At 41.0% G+C, this 21,056-nt stretch overlaps 1 protein-coding gene across 10 annotated transcripts in view; it reads right to left on the bottom strand.

Annotated features, from left to right (window-relative positions):
* The window catches only part of LOC109971776 (ELKS/Rab6-interacting/CAST family member 1), a 141,563-nt gene that overhangs the window by 25,314 nt on the left and 95,193 nt on the right, over positions 1–21,056 (bottom strand). For all 10 annotated transcript variants that reach the window (XM_020620255.1, XM_020620246.1, XM_020620315.1 and 7 more), the window contains 3 exons: positions 9,085–9,232; positions 4,445–4,606; positions 791–853 (listed from right to left, as the gene is read on the bottom strand). In XM_020620255.1, the coding sequence (XP_020475911.1) occupies positions 827–853; positions 4,445–4,606; positions 9,085–9,232 (337 nt within the window). In that variant the 3' untranslated portion in view covers positions 791–826. The remainder of the gene's footprint in view (positions 1–790; positions 854–4,444; positions 4,607–9,084; positions 9,233–21,056) is intronic.

The following is a 21,056-nucleotide window of genomic DNA, read 5'->3' as shown; positions in this document are numbered from 1 at the left end:
TTTCCTTCCCTTTCCCTTGCCTCTCTTGCTCTCATCTCTGCAATGTACATTTTTAAACTGTTCTTTTTCTCCAACTTTCGATACACACACATCTTTGCATATGTGTGTTCAAAGACATCCTGAGTCTATGGGAGAGACTTTGATATAAAATCCTCAAAACAGGACCTATCCTTTATACCTCTGCGTTCTTTATTTTATGGTTTTTTTTTCAGCTTGCAGCCTGTTCTTTGTTGTATTGTAATTAACTACTCTACACACTGGCTCACGACAGGGTGGGGTAGTGTGGTAAAACTTTACTATGTCTGAAAAAGTGGGCCATGGAGAGACATCGTGCATCTCTGGTTTTTCTCACTGTGTCATTTTTATCACCTCTGGGCCCTGGTACGCTTGCTTTAGGCTGCTGGGTGTGTATAGATCTAATCCACACAGTAACCTATATAGCCACAGGTCATGTACAGCACACGACACAACCAGCATATGAGCACTTCGCAGAAAGCCAGTAGTAAACCTCTGAATCAAGAGAGGCTCTTTAGTCAATTGAAGTTCAGAAGCAGTGGGAAAAGGAGACAGGTTCTATTACACTCTTCTGTCATAGTTGGGTAATGCTGTGGTTATTGTGGTAGCATCAGTGTTCCTGGCTAATGGTTGCTTGAGCCTACTGAAGAAACCTTTTGTGCACAAGATCATTAAAATATCTGGAGCAAATACACAGTACTATACACTGTCACAGAGTATATATAAGCATACAAAATGAACAGACAAACAAAATAACTTTGTAGAAGAAACTTACTGTGAAGAAATAGATGTAGGGTCTTTATAGTGGTGATCATGCCCATATTCCCTCTTCATCATCCTGTAAAAAAAACAGGGCAAACATGTCATTACCATCACCATCCATTCAATTACCATCAGTTTACAGGTAATGGACACTTCATGTTAAAATTTGTACAGTATGTGGCAAAGTTGGCTTCCCTTTAAAACTATTTACTGTACAAACCCTGACTCAGTAGTCGTGTCTCTACATGCAGATTCTCAGTGCTTAATCTTATGCTCCTCGTAACCCTCTGTGGCTTTTAATCTAAACAGTCGCTTTCATGTTCGTCATTCAGCAAAGCTGTGTATGATATCATGAAATGCTTTCCTTAGGAACCAATAACCAAACACACAAGGCGTATCCTTGGGACTGAAACTGTGCAGACAAGAGACCTGCTAACAGGAAGTCTAATTCACTTAGACACTCACATTATGATGGTTAGCATGAGCTGGAGGCTCAGCCAAGCCTTTGCCTGTATAATGCTGAACTAGGCTCTGACAAAGCATGGTTTATCCTAAAGCTACAACAGAGCAAAAAAACACAAGGGTCTTGGCTGCAGTCCACAGTGACTTTGGTTGGACTGAGTGGTTGTGACAGGTTTGGTAAACTCAGAAGGCTACATCTAAGCAGCTAAGCTACAGATATAAAGGACTTTCAGTGGAACATGCTAGATGCTAAATGCTAACATGCAATGAATGGCTGTGACAGGCCCTCTAAACAAAGCCAGACCTATAACCACTCATTGTGCCAGGTTAAATACACACATGCATGCACACACACACACTTACAGAGGCACACATACATCCCCTCAAATAGGCCAAATTCCATGTGCTACTTCTCATAAACCTGAAGCAGGCAGTATGTTTAGGCTTAGAAAAAAACAGAACAACTCAAAAGCAAAGGCTGTTTAATTCTGTATCTGATAAACAATTTATGGCTGTTTTCTATTTCCTTCCAAGTCTGCTGCCAAGTATCTGACAGTGGCACTGGCATGGCTAAATGAGAACAACATGAATGCAACATGCTTGTCAAACTGAACACACTTCATGCTGAGACACAGACCTGAGGTGTATCTCAAGAAGCTGAATTCACTTCTTGTGCTTGTTTCCTTCAATTAGATTTCACCTGTCCTCTGTGATGGACTTAAATGGAGTACAGTTAGAGGATTAGGATGGACCCAGTAATTGTAGCAGTGAGCTTTGAATGACATGTGGTTTGGCTCCTTGAAAATTTTGGAAGTGTGTTCTTGCATCTGGGTGCCCACTGTTCCAGTGCATGCATTTGCACTTAAGTGTCTTAAATGTACCACTTGGATGTGCAGGCTGTGAACTTGCATAAATGTAAATGCAAGAAATCTTATAAGAATAATAATATTTTAAAAAGCTGATGTGGTCACTGTTATGTTATTTATGGCACTAGCTGCATCTTGGAAAGGCACTGCAGTCTCCATAGTGAGTGACCCTCTTCATCATCATTACCGTTATCATCATCAATCATTTTCGAGTGGTGCTCCTGGACCCAGCAGTGCAGTAAACCACTGACCTGGCCACACTTGGATATCACATTTGAAATGGGAAAGATGGAGGGAGAGAAGTGAAGGAAAGAAAAGGGTAAAACAGGCAGGGAGAAATGGAGAGAAAGAAGATGGGTGGGAAGATAATAGACCAGGAAGAGGTGTGATAAAACTAAAAGAGTAGCAAAAGAAGAGGTAAAATAATAGTAAAAAGGACATACACAGAACAAAGTGTGCAAATAAATAGAAAAATCAATCCCTCCTGTTTTGGAGGGAAATCAGTCACACTTCAGGGATCTTTAGTGTCAGCCAAACGGTGTGATCTGCCATCCCCTATAAGCAATGTGTGCACACACACCTGCAGACAGTCAATAATACACAATTAAAAGTGCTACACCTGCAGACAGTCAATAATGCACAATTAAAAGTGCCATAAAATGGTAGAAAATTCATATGGAAGCTAGGTATACACAATAAGCAACACCATTTTCCAGACCTAACCTACCCTTTATACAAAGAATCCCTGAATATATTTAATATTTCTATTTGTACTCCCTTTTAAGCTTGAATTTCATTTTTGCACAGATGTTGCATACAAAGTACGAAGCCATCAAAGTTTGCTTGTATAGACACAAAAATTAATACTTTCTTTGGCTTTTCAGTCCAACCTAAAATATCAGTTTCAAAGAGCTACTGCTTTATATGTCAAACACTATAAACACTGCTGTAGTAACATGACCCTACATTGACATATTGAGGGAAAAACATTTATGCATGCAAAGTAAGTAATGTGTGATACTAAAAAGTGACCTCCTGCTGCTCAGAGTTTAATGTCCAGCCTACTGTGGTTAACATAACCTAATAATATGGCACAGCATAAAAGTGTAAAGTGCTCCTTATGGTATTACAAGGTAGTTTTGAGAGTTGAGCTATGTTCCATGTCAGTTGCCTCACTAAATGTAAAAGTCCATACATATTAGTGTTGTACAAAAATCTAAATCAGGTGTAGATTTTTTTTTTTATATTTAAAAAGGATGTAGATTTTCACATACTGTATACCCTACCTTAATATGTAATGCAAGTGTGTCTGAGATTCTTGAGTGAAACGTGTGCATATGAATGTCAATCAATCCCAGACCTTCACATACTTTTCCATAGGCATAAAGGACAAAATATATATATATTAAAACCAGTAATCCTGTCCTCTTACTTATTGTCAAGGGGGGTGCATGGTTATGACTGTGTGCTGGTATGCATCGGCATGTGTTTGGGAAATATTAAGGACAGGGGTCCCCCAGTGCAGGTTTGACTCCAACTTAGACTGCAGTGTCAGAAACTTTTATAAAGTCAAAAAACTTGGAATAGTGTATATCAATAGCACAGATGTGATAATTTAGAGTCAGGTAGGAATCCTCCAGATCTTAAACCCCCAAACACACCCACAGACACGCCCACACACATTTCATCCGTAGTGTGGAATCTCCCAATAACTGCTTCTTAATAATTGAACAGTACATTGCGTTCAAATAAGTGAACGCTCATATTAGTCTTTCTTTGAAGATTTCTTTCTCCTGTTAGCAGTTTTATTTGGATACAAAGTATCAACAAAACTCAGGCGTGCATCTCCATTTACACATACACACCTAAGAGACAAGCACACATCTATGCACACTTGGATGCATGCACATTCATACAAACACACAACACTTGGTGCTGATAACAACAGTTTGCACACGCACACAAAATTTGTCCTCAGGGCAGTCTGAATGTGATATTAAACAGGGAAAAGGAGCTCATATAAGGGATGAATGATATATATAAACTAATCTCACACACAAATCCCATTAATCAAAACCACTCATTTGGCAGCTTTTACCTTCAGGCCTGTTATCAAAATCATATGAATAATTGACTTGGCAGGAAGTAATGGAGTTGAAAGAAAAGAGAGAGGGGATATTTTAAGTGGTCGGGTCTGACCACAACTGACTGGTGGCGGGAATGAAAAGTATGAAAAAGCAGGGAGGCACAAGTCCACAACATGTCAACTTCTGTAAATAAGGCCAAGTGTTAAACTGATGAGAAACTGTGGAACTGTGTGAGTGTAAATTTATACTGACCTGGTCCATAGAGGGTTGGTGATTGCAATGGGGAGGTCCTCTTGGCAGGCTTCGGTGATGCACATTTGCTGAATGCAAGTGGTGAGTATGGTGAGGGTGATGTTGGGGATGGATGTGATCTTCCTCATAATGATCTGCTATCAGCTTCATTCTGCTCTGAGTCTGCAAAGTAGATAAACAAGAAAATGTATGCCATGTAATTATATGGCAAGGTGGTAATGATTATATGGTGTAATGGTTAGCACTCTGGACTTTGAATCCAGTAATCTGAGTTCAAATCTCGGTGGGACCTCATCCACTGTAGTGCAGTGGGTAGAGTGAATGTCTCCCAACTGGAGTTTCAAATCTCAGTACCTGCAGTCCACATGTCAAAGTGTCCTTGGGCAAGACAGTGTTGGCCCCAATGGTTAGAGCCGTTGGTGTTGCAGATGGCTACCTCAGCTCTGTACTGGAAACAAATTCCTTGTGTGCAACATACTTGGCCAAATAAAAGTGATTATCCTTATATGAGGTACACACTAAACCATTTATTTCTCCAACAGTGCTTTTCTGTTTCTGAAAAACTATCTTATAATGATTAGGCTGAGAGACTTTTGGACGGGTGGAAACATGTTGAAAGCCATCAAAGATGATAAAAACAGTACCGCTAACAACATTTGACAAGTCATAAATTGAGTAATTAAGAGTGCCTGATGAAAATATTGCAAGTCTGTCAAAGATCATTCATATTGCAGATGATAATATAATGGATTTAGACAAATCCAAGCACAAACAGTTAGTGAGTGTTTTATACACTGTGGCTTAAAAGTCAACCTCATTTTATGTGTCCTTGATTTAAACTACATTCACTTATGCATCTCTCTGCATGCCTGTAAATGGGTAAGACTATGTGTCCTTTATTTTTGTGTGTGTGGAAGAGTCTGTCATACTGCCAACATCATTGCTTTAGAGAGAGATAACAGCCTAGGCTGACTAACATTAACAACCAGCCTAACTCCACTCAGGCCAGCTGTCTGGGAGACAAGCAGAGTGGGTGCAGATAGACTGACAGGCCCAGCTTTATTCTCTTAACTGCAGATACCTTCCCTGAGGGCGGACATGACTGCAGAGCAGGAGGTGGGATTGGTTATGGGATGAAGATGATTCGAAGGAAAGATATGCACATCTCTCATCCAGAATGATGCGGCTTTCCTTGTTTAAATGAGAGACAGCCATAGCAGGAAGAGAAAAAGAAAATGAGTGAGCTGTGAAGATAGAGGGGAGATGGCATTACAGTAGTCAGCAGCCTGAGGACATTACTGCTGAGATAAGGAGCTAATGCCTGAGGCAATGAACTAGTCAGGATGACAGGAGATGATGTAGCTAAAGAAGTTAGCAATTAGCTTAAATTGGAGAAGATTAGAAAAGGCAAGAACACAGGCACTGTGGTGAGATGGAGAAAATGGAAATAAAAAAAGGATAAAGAGAGGGTTGAATGAGAGCTGAGACAGACATCAGACCAGTGGTTAGAGCACTTAAAGCTAGGTTGAGTACAGCCCTCCATGACCTCAGATGTTGACACCAGCAGATGTGATTGGGTGGGGCTGGCCTTAATACAACAGTTACAAAACCAGACACCTGTCACTGAGGTTAGGAAAAATACTATCATATACCATGCAGCTGATGAAATTATTGTACTGCTACATAGCTCGCTGGATGCAAACACCTGCTGTACAGTAGGTAAGTAAGTAGGTACTTTATTGAGCCCTCAATGGGGAATTTTCAGTTACTTCAGTTACTTCCACACAGAGTGTTTTCCACTCTTCATAATGCTATTTAATACTCACAGAGAAATATTTTCAAAACTAATTTGCAGCTGAGGCTAATAGACTATTTTGAGTTTCAACCTTGCTCCTTATCTAATAAGTACCATATTACTTGTTTCTGTTTATATAATTATGACCATATTTAATAACTCAAGAAGCTAAATGTCCTAGTATGAGTTTCTATATGTGGCTGCACACATATTTAATATTTATTGACCTGGGATGCAAAAACACAAATGAATGAAGTGACAAGTTGCATCTGAAAAAGTCTGAATGTGTGGTCAGGACAGACCATATGCGGCCATCCAGTTTATTTAAATAAATACACATAACATGCGAAAACAGACACATGCACTCTCTTCTTACAGACAAATGTAAAGAAGGTGTGCAAACACATTGTGTGGTGGAATTTGTGTGTTTTAATTTGTGTTAATTGGTGGCTTTGTAGAGTACACAGCTTAGTAATGGCCTCCAGGTGAGCTTGGAACAGACACAAAGCAAAGAACAGAGATGAGAGGAGAAAGGACGGGAGGAGGAAAAAAAAAGGGCAGGAGACTTCTCCATTGACATCTCTAACCAAAACAAAGTTGGCCTTAACTATATAGTTGCAAATATTTGTTTGTTTATGGCCGTATCAAAATACATCTGCTGGCGTAAAACGCACCAGTGATGACCTTACTGCTGTGCTTAAAGTTACATCCACAGCCACAGTCCAAGCGCCCTACAACTCACAAGCTTGACTTGATTAGAGCAGGACTGTATTATCACATATGGACAAAGGAGGCTGACATGAAGTGCCTTGAACAGGCAGCTGGGAAAATACTGCCTAACACACTACATACTTCTTTAATCAGGTTTCTTGTGTGTTTGTGTGCATGCACATTTCCCTGCTATCCCATTAAAACAAAATGAGCCAGCTCTAAGCAGGCAGATTGTTTTACATAATGTGTTCTCAGTGGTACATCTCTGAGAACACAAAATCCATCTTTTCAGCATAGCGGGAAGATGGATGCAGAAGTGTGTCCAAAAAAGAGAGGGAGAAAGTGAGGCAAGACAAAGTCACAAAAAATGGTGCAACTATGAGGATTCCAAATTCATCTTTTCTCAGCTTCAAAGCTCCACTGACGTATGGTCATCCATCACTAGGATGGCATCACAAAGATTATTCCCACATGGACACAAATTTGTTCTGACTCTCTCCTCAGGAAGTCTTAACACTATACTCTTGATGTGTGTTTGTGTGTGTAGCAGTGTCTTTGTATGTTTGTCTATGCTGAAGGAGCAAACTGACTGAGAAAGGAACGTTTGTTGTAAACCGCCTGCTTTAAACACACACAAACACGTCTTCCAAAAGAGGGATGCGGGGAGGTCAGATGGGGCATTGCTATCTGTAAATCTATCTACTGCCTACAGATCAGCTTTCTCTTAAGAGACTCTGAGTTCCATAATTCTTCAACATTTCCTGGTCATTTTCCTTCCATCATTGATTCTTGAGGTCCTGAGGAAGGCAACCGATTCTGGTATGTGTGTCAGTGGGTCAGAAGACATAGAGCCGGTGTGTATCATGTTGGACAGCATAATCTCCAGAGAGCGAGTGGAAGGAACCCCGGTAGTGCAAAAGGAAACTTCTTACCTTACAACCTCTTTAAGATTAATAGATGACAAAGTCACACATTTTTAGGGCTCTTGTGCAAGATAGCCATAGCAGTAGCACAGCCCTGGATTTATGCAGAAGTGGGCCTGAAGACGATCTAAGAAACCAAGTTTGAATGTACAAGAAACTTTACTGTATGTGCTGCCACCCCACTCTCATCCCTTTGTTTTTTCTCTTCTTTTCTCCTATCCTCTGCTCCAGGCCTAGAGGCCACATTGTTGCAATTAGAGCTCATCACATCATCGGGTGGACTGTACAGAAATTGCCGGTTACCCTACGGGAAACCATGACGCATTGAATGGCGATAAACAGGTAAGAGGCTTTCTCTGAAATCTGTAGAATGTAATTGTACCCCCTAGGAACTGTTAATGATTTACAAGATGAACACACATAACTTCGCATTTTAAATGCACACTTAGCCATTGCATCTGTTGATTTTAAATGCACCATGTTTCCCAGAAGTCCCTGCAGCTCAGGAGATGCATTTAGACTCCCTACTGTTGCTTCATTATCATTAGCTTTCATGCTTGCTCATTCACTGATGTGGTCTGGCCAGACCTTAATGATCCACATACCTTTATCAGTCTCAGGTCATACTGAGGCCCAGGGCAACAAGGGACATGAGTGTGTGTGCATAGGCATGCGTCTGAGTATGTGCTGGGATTCTTGTCTGTTTGACCAGAAGATGTCAGACAGAAAAGCTCACCAGTGACTCACCAGTGATACCAACCTTAAGTGCAACAGCTCTGATTGCAACATGATTTTTAGGAGAATGACAGTCTTAATGTGATTATGTGCCTGGATTTGAAGCTCCTGTTTGAGTGGCTTGGCTTACTGTATGATGACTGAATGCAAGTACACTAAGTGTGATTTCAAGCAGGGAAGTCTGTTCTGTTAACCACTGGGAATTGTTCACCTCTGTCTGTTCCTGGTTTTAAAGTTCAAAAGTCTGCCTAGTGGCTGTTCTAATGCAGACCAGGCTTCACCTTCTGCAGCAGGTTTAAATTCAGAGTCCTGCTTTGATTCACATGGCCAACCTGGCCTGAACAGCAACCACAAGGCCAGACACTATATGATTCATCGGTAGGCCAGACAGCCTCTTAAACCAGGAGCACTGTAAATGCAATCCATCATTTATACGCCTGTATAAATAGCTTGTTGGATGCATGTGGTGGATGTACCTGCTGTTTGAGCTGGTGCATGAGCCTGTCTTTCTCCCTCTTCAGAGCCATCACTTCCTCCTGGGCTTTCTTTCGTTTGGAGGAGGATAGCTCCAGCAGGGCAATGTTAGCATCCTTCTCACTGATGGCTGCCAGCAAAGCCTGCTGCCTGAGGAAGGTGAGAGTGGGACATGTAGAAAACAGGATGCAAAACATAGGAAGGAATTTCATCATAAGTGGACAAACTATCAAAACAAGTAATATTTATTCTCCAAAGTAAAAATAAAAACTTAGAGTGTGGAAAAATGAGTTGTACAGTTAGAGAACAGACAGGTGGACAGCTGGATGCACACACGCACACACGCAGCTGTGAGCACAAGTACGTGCTCTATGTACCTTTCAAAGTCCCTCATTCCCCGAAACTCAGAGATTCGACAGAAAAGAATCAGACATCTTTGAAGTGGTCTACTAAGTGTTGTATTAGTGGTACCTCAGTGTGACTCATGGGCATGTAATAATGTAATGGAGCCTAATGGAGCAGACTGAGGAGGATATGACATCTTTCCGCTGTCACCACTGGTTATTTAGTGTGAGTATGTGTGCGAGGGTGGGGCGGGGGTGGCAACAAATGACTTTGTCCACAGCTGCAGAGGAAACACACTACTAAGCTTCATCATACACACAACTACAGGCACACATTCACACCCGCAGGACTCAAGAGAATACTTTGCGTAACCCTGGGAGAGAAGTCTGAGTCTTCAGAGAAGAATGGTGATGACCATCCTTGTCATCAAGCAAGATGTCGTAAATCCAGTGTTGTGACAAACACACATTTTTACCCACCCACTTACTGTAAACACCCTTTGAAGCACGAACATATTCTCACAGATAAGCAGGCACACACACCTCACTGACGCCAGGCACACTGTAAAAATACAACAACAACAAAAAACAAGAAGAACCTAGAAACACGCTATTATACTGGGTCTTTGTCTCTACAAAGTTCATCGGAATGATTACCACAGGAGTCTCAAGCTGTCTAATTAGTTTTAAGGCAGTGAAGGTATTTTAAGTTGGATAAACATAACAGTACTGAACACCAGACTGGTAAAATAATGTGTGGATTTGTGTGAGGTAAGAGGTAGAACAAGAGAAAGAGGGAGGGTGCATTCAAAATACACTTTGGACTCAATTAGAAATTGACCCGCTTAGTGGGGTGTGTTTTTATTCCGTGATTTAAGTCCCTGCAGAAATAACTTAATTGTGAAAATAAACATGCTGAATAAAGTCATACTGGTGCAGGACTCCACATTCGGTGTTTTTAGAACAATTATCTGTATAGAGCATCTGGACTTTGGGTTCTCTCCTTCAAGGCCTCTATGCATGTGCACTTGCATGTTATGCATAGATTTGTGTGTAAAGGTGCTCTGACCTGGATCAAATAACTAGAGTATTAACAGTAGTAATCACAGAGCAGGACCAACATTACGCTTTTCTCCCTACACCTTCACTATAAGTCTTGCTAATGCTCAGTGTACTGGGAGCACACACACACCAAGCAACAGTGTGATGAATTCACAACCTTTCTTCATGTGGTCCAATTTTACACCCATGACCCAACAAACATAATGATGAATTATGCATTTTACAGTGCGACACAATGGCAGTCCCAGTTCTATTGCTTTGTCTTTGGCCGTGTAAAATAGAGTGATGAGCCAATGCACAGAGACATACTGTATATGGACAAGGAATGCGGCACAATGTGTCACTCTTCATAAGCAGTGTGTAAGATTAACAGCCTTAACCTACTTGCAGGATAGCCATCTTTACACTATATATATATGTGTGTGTGTGTGTGTGTGTGTGTATGTGTATATGCTGTATATGTATGTGTACTATATGTATATGTATATGTATATGTATATTGTGGAAACTATATAGAATTATATAATATAATATTATAATCCTAGTAGGACAGTGAAGGAGGGTAGAAAGGTACTCAGCATGTTATGTTATGCCTTCTGATGTTTCGTGGCACATAACAACCAGTATGGCTGAACAGGGATAGAACTGACAGCTACCTTGGTAACTGCAAGCATTCAGGGGACTTGGGGTGTCCTGTTGCCACTATCCATATACATTTAACTATACCAATGGTTTCTAGTCAACAGGATGGCCTTTCTTTGTATCCATGTAGTGGCACCTCTGAAATTATTGGTATTATTATGAAATTACTGGCATGCAAAAGGAGTTTTTCCTTCCCAGTGTCACTAAGTGTTTGCTCAAGAAAACACTACACTACTACTACTTGTTGGGTTTTCCTTATAATAGTGTAAGGTCCCTTACATGATTGTTGTTGTGGATTGGCGTTATACAACTGAATTGAATTGAACAATATGCTGTTGTCTGTGAAGACTTGGCTGTCTCATCTGCATTTCTTAGCACTGGTACAAACATCCAAGATGACAATTATCCATTGATCCCGACACCTTCTGAGCCAAACTGAATGAAAACTCTCATCCAAGGTGGCAGCCATGCTTCAGTGCAAGCTAAATCACTTCAATTCTCTAAATTAATACAGCAAATTACTCCCCTGTCTCTGAGCAGGTGCTGTCTGGCTGGCACTGCAGGATTCTGCTGAGTGATGACTTCCTAAAACAATAAAAAGGGGCATTACTATGATTAACCAGCCTGTAAACGTTATCTCCCACATCCTCAATCAGTGCACAGTGTGTGTGTGTGTGCGTGTGCGCTGATTAATACTACTCAAACTCTTTGAACCTGAATCACACAGGAGTATTTAATCACATTTAATGTGAGTAGTCATTTGGCCTTTGATGTAGAGCACTTGAAATGTACATAGATCCGGCAGTGGGGATCCATCTATCAGACACACACAAACACACACAAGACAAATGCTTGTATTGAGTCTGCTGGCTGATTTTCAGTGGGTGAAGCCTCTCTTTTTCCTACCTTCTTGTCTCACTCCCTGTGTAAACTTAGACTTGCTGTGTCCTGGACAAACAAAGAATTAAATTCATTTCCTGTTTGATTGAAAGGACAACAGTGAAATAGTTTATCATTGTAGTGTGAAAATTGTAGTCTTCATAAAAGTCAGACCCTATGCAATGAGAAGTCATAAGGCACCAAAAAGAAAAAGACAAATCCTGCTGCTGCATCTCCAGTGGCAAAAACCCATCTACCTTGTGTAGCTGGTTTGTAATTTGGTCATTAACCAGTGAGTCTTTTGCCATACTTTTACCTTGTCTGATGATTCTGGTGCCAGCTCTTCAGAAATTCCTGAATCTTGTCATGTCTCCCGTTAGATATTTTCATTGGCGTTTTCATTGTAAATTACCATCTTTCTTCACCATCAAATGTTTGTCTACTTCCGGTTTTGTGCCAGTCACATGACAGAATGTCATCAACAGACCCACTAGCTCTATGTAAATACTCTGGACTATATGCTATTGTTTTCTCACATGGGCCCACTGCAGCTCACTTGGACCATACACAAACTTTGTACTAGGGAACTGGCAGAGTAATATCCACTTAAAGAGCCCATGGCATGCTCATTTCAAGCCATTTAATGTTTAATCTTGAGTAGCTCTAGATTAGCTCTGCACCCATCATAACTCCAAATAGTCTGTATTAGTATTATTTTATTTCAGAACAATAAAACCTGAGAGCCTCCTCCTGAAAACGAGAGGATAGCTCATGAACAGGCACAACTACAACAATGTATAAACAAAAAACACTGACAAATAAGATACTGTTTGTTTTCAACAGCGACAATACCTCAAATCCTACCTGACATGTTTGAGCCAGAATATGAAAGTGGACAGTATGACGAACTCCAACAGCATTAATTAATTTGAATTTCTCCTCCATAGATAGGTACACAACAGTATATGTACTGATGAAAAGAGATTTGTAACACTAAACAAAGCGGAAAATTGAAAAAACCCATATGTTACCTGGCATAATGCAGACATAGTAACTGCTCCAGCCTTACAACAATTCTTTCTACAGAAGCAATGCATTAATGGACATGCAGCATGTGAGTATTTTTTATTTTTTTTAACTTACCATTACATCGCATCAAGTAGTGGAAACTTCAAGGTTGGTAAATCCAGCCGGTGATCGCTGTGTCTTCCCCCATATGACACATACAGTCATACATACAAGTAGAAAAATTAACTCCAACAGGTAGCGTAGCGCCAACAATAACATCTGGGATCATTAGAATCCTCTCGCCAACGCTCATCACATCACATGCAGCAGACACACTGGTCTCAAGTAGTCAAAACAAACAGTAACTCTGCCCTGGGAGAATCCAGCATTGATGAGCTGATCATTCACTGCCCCGGGGTGCTTCACTGGCCGGCTGATCGCAGGTTAGACCTGGTCAGGTAAAACAACGAGTTCCTATATAGGAACATTCCCAGACATGCATTAACCTCAGGCCCTGTATTTTTCTTTACATCCTCTGGTCACAGTGCAGCAGCAGGAGGTGGAATATACCCACAAAACCAGGTGCAGTCAAAAAATTCTGTTTTTACAATGGCACCAGTGGATGTCAGGTAAAATTGCATGAACACGCAACTGCCAGGAGAATATGAGCATTCAAGAAAATCCTTACACTATCACGTAATACTTTATATCACAAGACTTGTATAAACCAAGTTGCTTCTGAATAGATGTACTAGAACATATGTACACCTCGTTTTTTAGCTTTAGATCATGTATGTTTTCATATAGAGCTCCTCCGGGTAATGTCTAGATAATTTCAGGGTTCCAATGCATGTCTGAAAGCGGCTTTAAACAGCTGTGCATTTGCAGTATATACAGGTAAATATCACGACTCATATTCTTGAGAGAGAAAGCATCCAGTGCTCTGCAGTAAAGCATAGGCTGACATCTTATTTATAAGGGGTGAAATTCTCAACTCAGCTACAACATCTGATTCCAATTGAACCTTCATGGTCCCTGGGACACATTGAGACATTCGGATCTACAGAGGTGGGTGATCGATGGCTGAAACACATGACCATTCGAAGAGAGGTGGGAGGGGCGCAGCAGAGATGATATTGAAAGAAAAAATGGAATGCAAAGCATGGAAGAAGATGTGAGGCAGTAAGCAACAATTCAAAACAAAGAAAAAATTATGAGAGAAGATGATGATGAAGACATCTTCGAGGTGTGGCTACTGGCAGATGGGAGACTTATCTCTGACAGATTTCTGGGTGATCAGTGGTTAAGACGGGGTCAAGAATTAACATAAGCGCACATAGTTACATTTGCGCAAACCAAATTAAAAGAAAGAGGATGTGAAGTGATGTGTACTGCATCTGTGAAGGGCAAGTGAAAGCTCAGCAGTGTCCACAGGTCAAAAATAATAAAACAGAAAGGTGATGGCAAAAGATGAAAGCAATAGAAGATAGTAAAGTATATGTTAGACAAGAGTAACTGCCACCTGTGCTGCATGAGAGAAAAAAGGACAGGAGGAAGGTAAAAAGGAGTAAAGGTAAAGATTTAGGAGTCCCAGCCTACCCTAAATCAGCTCAGCGCACTCCATGTTGTTATTCCTAGGCGTCACGGTTGAGGGATATGTGTTTATAATTTGTGTTATGACTTACTTAAAATTATGAGTGTGGAGAGTCAGTGGGACAGAAACAGATGCATCTACATGATGCCCGAGGGAACCATCAATACTGCCTGTCCCAAAGTGCAGTGTGTGTGTGTGTGTGTGCATTTGCGTGTCTTATGTCATTATGTACATCTGTGATGTATTTTTTTAGAAGGTATATAGGAAAGCTACTAATATCTGGTCCCAGAACTTCCATTATCAGTTCCTTTAGTTTGTGATCATGACTTAGTGAAGGTGCGCCACAAGGTTGGGGGCCCCTGGCTAGGCAGTGCTAGAGGTCAGCAGTGACAGCAAGCAGAGGACATAAGAATGGGGCATGGCTGTACGACACTATTATTTATGACCTTTGAACAGTCTGTAATTTTCAGATGAGCAGGCAGAGAAAACGTCTAACATAAAACATACACTCTAGCTTCATTCTCTAAGTTTACTGCATAGTCAGTTGAGAAGGTAAATCTCTGTTTAAACTTTAAATGTGGATTAAATGTATTTTTATGAGGTCCAGGTTCTTGCCACCCTAGGTAAGATCAGCTCCATTCTAACCTATAGCAGCTAACCTGCAGCCACATGCCAGAGACACGTATTACTTTTCCTTTCTGTAAACTTGCCTGGATTAAAGCCTGTATTTATATTAATCTGTAAGGTAGGCTTTATCCATACCTACCACAAATAAAACTTGCATGCCAAACTTGAAATTCATGTCAACTCCAGTATCCTTCTTAAGCGGCTATATTAGACATTGCATGCTAATCCTAGGCTTCAAGCAAGAGAATTAAACTTTACATGCTATCCTTGTGCTGTGCTACCCAAGAAAAACCCATGGCAGCAGATGGTTCCACCAGAACTGGGCCAGGTTGTGTGTGTTTTCACTTCACTAATAAAATATACAACCCACTTACTCTGCTCCCCCCAGTTCCACACTATAGTGCTCTGACTGGTGGTGGTGGTGGTGGTGGGGGGGGGGTCTAATTGAAAGAGTCTGCATCAGTTTTACAGCAACAAGAAGGAAAAAAAAAAAATCAGCAAATCTCCCAAAACTAGCCAAATGTTTAGAGTGGGAGCAGAGACAAGGAAAGATGGCTGGCTGCTCCCAGAGATGAGCAGGACCAGACGACCACCACTGCATTCCTGTCAGAGAGAGGGCAAGTGAGATAGAGAGACCCAGACAAACAGACAGAGAGAGAGAGCGGTTGTGTGCGTGAGTGTAGAAGAATAAGATAAAGAGAGCACTCCACCATTAAGACAGACTGTCTAGTAAAGACAAAGTCAAAATCGAAAAGACACAACAATGTAATTTAAAGCAAATAGAGTATGTTTTAAAGGACATGCTCAACATATGGGAAAATACTTTTATTTGAAAGTGAGATGAGAAGACTGATACTGATCTTGTGCACAGAGAGCGGAGCTGGACTCAGGAAAGTTAGCTTTGCTTTCTATATGGACTGTTCTCTCCAGAGTTTAAAAATATGCTTACCAATATTTCCAAAACTCACCAATGAGCCTTTTAAACCATTACAAGGCAACTTTGGGTTTTTGGGGAAGTTACATGCTGGATCTATGTCTTGGAGAACAACAGCTGGATGTAGTGCTTTGTCTTGATGTCACAGGGAGGTTGCTGGAGGGTTGTTACTATCATGTCAGAAAACTAAAACGTGTGCTGATTGACAATATCTGACCGCACGACGATGCATGGTATAGCCAGAGATGAACTGGGTAGACTGAGATACCGCTGTCAACATAGACAGTAGATCCCTTGAAAATAGCAAACTGACTTTTCTATATTTTCTGTCAATGTAAGGATTAAACAAACAAAACTATGACCTAAAATGTCAAAATAATCCTTTATTATACACACATACAAGCTGCTGACAGTGTGGCGTTGTGTCCTCTCTCACTTACACTTTCCGAGGATCAGTGAGGGGACACTGGATTCCTGTTGTTGTGAAAACAAAATGTATAATCAAGGCCTAGTGGGATGTCAGTGATGATTATAATGTCACCAGCAGCTTTTTCCCATTTTGATTACTTTGGGTGTCCCCCTGTGTGTCCTTGTTTCCCCGGGTGTGTGAGTCAGCCTACATTTTCCTGTGCAACTTCGGCCATTCACATCACTGCAAGAAAAACAATCCATATCAGATTAGTTGAAATCTTCGCCAATTTCCAGAGCCGTTTGGCACAAGGCCCGCCAACACAGTTTCAACCAGTACGGTGAACACTGACCCCAAACCTCCAGGGCCCCTACCAATAGCAGAGCAGGGTTTTACATTCTCTTAAAGGGAAGGTTTGTTTTCAGACGTTATCGTCGCTTAGCTGACTGACAGTGTCTCCCCTAGGCATCAGAAAATAGACAGGGAGTTGTACTGTACCACATGTGTAGGGCTCCCCTGCCTCACAGTCAAACACAAGTACAGGCACATACACACACATACAGCAGCTGGTTTGTTTAAAGCTCTCTGTCATCTAAGACAGAGGTCAGGGTCACAGAAAGAGTAACACTGCTCCAGTCACACTACTGTAAGAACACACACACACACATACACACAAAGGGAAGCAGACGCATGCACACATATTTAGCATGTTAAGAAAGAGCACTAAGGCCTCAGTATAAACACTGATGAGTTATGTCCACCCTGGTCTGTTTCAGATCCAACCAGAGTACTGTCCCACACCTCCTCCTCCCCATTTTTCTTAACAAAAGATGAAGCTAAACAATATGCGACAAAGGAAAGTGTGTTTTGCTAAGGTCCAACTAGATGACTGCAAAAAAAGCAGAGCCACCTGCCACGTGTACACTATATGCTATTGCTTTAATACACGACTTCCTATAAGTTTTTCTTTGCTCCTTAGAGGACTGATGCAAATGATAAATTATGAGAATTGTTGTTTCTGTTAGGATTCTCATTTATTTCCTGTTTTGGGTTTTTATTTTGAAGTCATTTCCCATATCATGCCACCCTCACCAGCTTCACACTGCCATGACTGGCCTCAATTGTATACACCTGTTGCTCACTGTCACTGCCTAGCCTGCCCTTTATGTTCACCTCACCTCCCTCAGCCACTTGTCAGTTCTTCTATTCACCTCCCTGGAGTTACTGTACTCCACTGTACTGTGCCACTTGTGTTTTTGTCTCTTATCTGGCTCCTGTTTCTGTTCCCAGAACTGAACTCCCTCCGTTCACATTACAAAAGACACGTCCTCTCACTTGTTTGTTTCACTGTTTGTTCTCCTCCTCTGCCTCATTTCTGCCAAGCCTCAGACACCCACTGCTCTGTGCTTGTCTGGTTTTGCTTACATTATCCTTGTTATGATTTTGTCTGGTCACCTGCCTACTTGATTTCACTTTGCACTTACAAATCGTGAACGGTTTGAATTTTTAAAAAGTGGTTTTCTCTGGATGATGCTATAAAGACTAACTCTGTTTCCTTGAGTATTTATACTTATAGGTTCATTTTCTTAGCTTGTTCTTCTTATAATGATAAAAATAATAATACTTTATTTGCATAGCACTTTACAACTCGGTAGGAGCCCAAAGCGCTTCACAGAACAGCAGATAAAATACATGACCAACAACATACAAAATAAGAACAAAACAAGAGAAACTAAAAACACACAAAAAAAGAAAATATAAATTGAAAGGTAATGATTAGGCTTCCATATCCAATATAAATATAAAATAGTGAGCTAAAAGACATCAACATGATGCCACTGAAGCAAATTAACCACAAAAAGCATATCTAAAAAGATAAGTTTTTATTTTAGACTTAAAAAATGATAACTCAGTTATGGACCGTAACTCCAGCTGTAGAGAGTTCCAGATCCTGGGGCCGTAAGCGGCAAACGCACGATCGCCCCATTTTTTGTATTTTGTTTGTGGGACGACCAGGGACACCTGTTCCGAGGAACGCAGGGGCCTAAGCGGAGTGCGAATGGACAGCAGATCGGACAGATATAATGGAGCGAGGCCGTTAATAGATTTGAACACAAGTAATAACACCTTAAAATCAATTCTGGACTTCACTGGCAGCCAGTGCAGCGAGTAAAGAACAGGAGTGATGTGGGGATACTTCCGGGTATTTGAGAGTAGACGAGCAGCAGCATTCTGTACCTTATGTGATTATTTTCTTATTGTATGTCACCAATTAGTTTTACCTGCAGTTCTGCTTCCAGTTTAGTTATTCATCAGTTTTATGTTGTTAACCTACCTGCAGCCTGCTAGACTTGTTACTCACCTGTTTTTGCATTTTATATTTATACTTGTTTGTAACCTGCCAGAGTCTAGTAGTTTTCTTGTGTTGTGTTCTGTAGCTGTTTGTCTGTAAAAGGTTTTTATTACTAACCTGTTTTATGGGGGTAACACAGTGGTGCAGTGCTTAGCACTACTGCCTCACAGCAAGAAGGTTCCAGGTTTGAGCCCTGGCCAATCCGGTGCCTGTCTGTGTGGATTTTGCATGTTCTCCTGTGCCTGCGTGGGTTCTCTCTAGCTACTCTGGATTCCTCTCACAGTCCAAAGACATGCAGATTAGATTGATCGGCAACTCTAAATTGCGCCTAGGAGTGGCTCCCCTACAAACTGGATCATAATTAGTTGTCTCTCTGTCTTTCCCTTACTGCCTGAACTAGTGTGAGATGAGCTGCAGTAAAGCTTGTTCTCTAAACTGTCAGTGATGCAAACTGAAATGTCAGGAGGACACCTTTGGTGTTGTGTCACTTAAAATGGAGGTCCTCAGTAGTGTCCTGCATAGTCTAATGTGTTAACCACCTGTCAAACATTTAATCACAGACTCTTGGACAGGTAGCCCACCATATTTTATGATTTCTTCTCTCCATCCTCATTCCATCTTTCAGACTTTTGGTAAGGCACCACTCATCAGAGGGGAGAATGCCATCACCTTTGCTATGGATTATCTCTTTCTATCATCCTCTATTCTTTCATGCCCTATACTCACTCCAGAGTGGCTCTAAATATTAGGTTCAAGAAGGTTATACAAACATGTTGAAACAGCCATCCTTGGCCTAAGTATTACTCTGAACCCTTCAATTACCCGCCTTGCTTTCCTCTCTCCCCATTCCTTCTGCCTTTCCTGTACCTTTGTACGGGTTCTCTCACTCTGGTCATCTAACTGCAGCCTGGAAATAAAAGCACACGCATGATATGGGGCCAAAAAGCCTTAAAATATCAGGGGCAGAGTACAGCATAGTGGCGCACCATGACATATGCACACACACACATACACACAATTGTGCACCCAAAATACACATGTACACACAAACTGATGAAAGACGGGTCCAGAAAACAGTGAGAGCGAGTAGCCCTGGTGTATTTTCTCTGTGTTCCAAATGTAGGGCCTGGCGGTGGACCACAGCTGAACCACAGCCAGCATGCAGTGGAATAGGAGACCACCACACTCGCTTCCCTTAAAGGAGCCATAGAAACACACACACACATGCTCAGACAGACATATACACACAGGTTCAGTAATTTCCTGGAGAGCACTGTCATGTCAATGGAAGTCCATGTTTAAAAAGTGGTTTGAGGTAAAGGGACAGATCTGTATGGGTTGTTTCCCACAATGCTTTGCCAGACAATTACACAACCCAATTAATGTGGTTACTACAACACAGCTAGGGCATTGCTCTGTGCAAATCGAGTGTGCATGTACGCGTGCAGGAGAGAGAAGATGTGTGTATGCTCCTTTGGCCTGTGTTACACTCAGAATTATAGCTTTCCTTGGAGCTTGGACTAGTCCATTTCCCGTCAGTGTGTAAAGGACACACAGGGTCACATTAACATTCACCCCACACTCCATCATGCAATCACAGCTATTTCCAATCACAGCCACATGAGATCAGCTATTATAAAAGCTGCATAGCCGGAGAACTACAATACCCACAATATAGTGTACTGTACTGTCCTCCCAGCACTGAGCTTTGTTTTGTTTGTATAAGAAATCCTGACATTTTTTTAAAGATACTAAATAATTTTAAACTTAACTATGTAGTGTACAGTTTTTTTCTTCAGTTCCTGCAGCATATATCCCTGTATAATGTAAACTGTGGTAAAAATATACTGTATGTATAAGATATTCTGTTACACTAATACGCCCTTTTACAGACTTGTATAAAAACACTTCTAATCAGATTCACCACTCTAAGACTTTAGTGTGCAACAATTTCATAGAAACTCTTACTACTTGAGTGAACCAGTATAACAGTACAATGTAAATACACATTACAAATTAAAGACCAGTGCTCAAAATTTTACTTAAGTAAAGAAACATAAATACTGTATCAGCAAAATGTAAAAATTAATAGAAACTATTATGCAGAATATCCCCATTGTAT

Source organism: Monopterus albus, unplaced genomic scaffold (assembly GCF_001952655.1).
Source record: "Monopterus albus unplaced genomic scaffold, M_albus_1.0 scaffold6.1, whole genome shotgun sequence".
In the NCBI taxonomy this organism is placed as follows: domain Eukaryota; kingdom Metazoa; phylum Chordata; class Actinopteri; order Synbranchiformes; family Synbranchidae; genus Monopterus; species Monopterus albus.
This window is presented reverse-complemented; position numbering and strand designations above follow the sequence as displayed.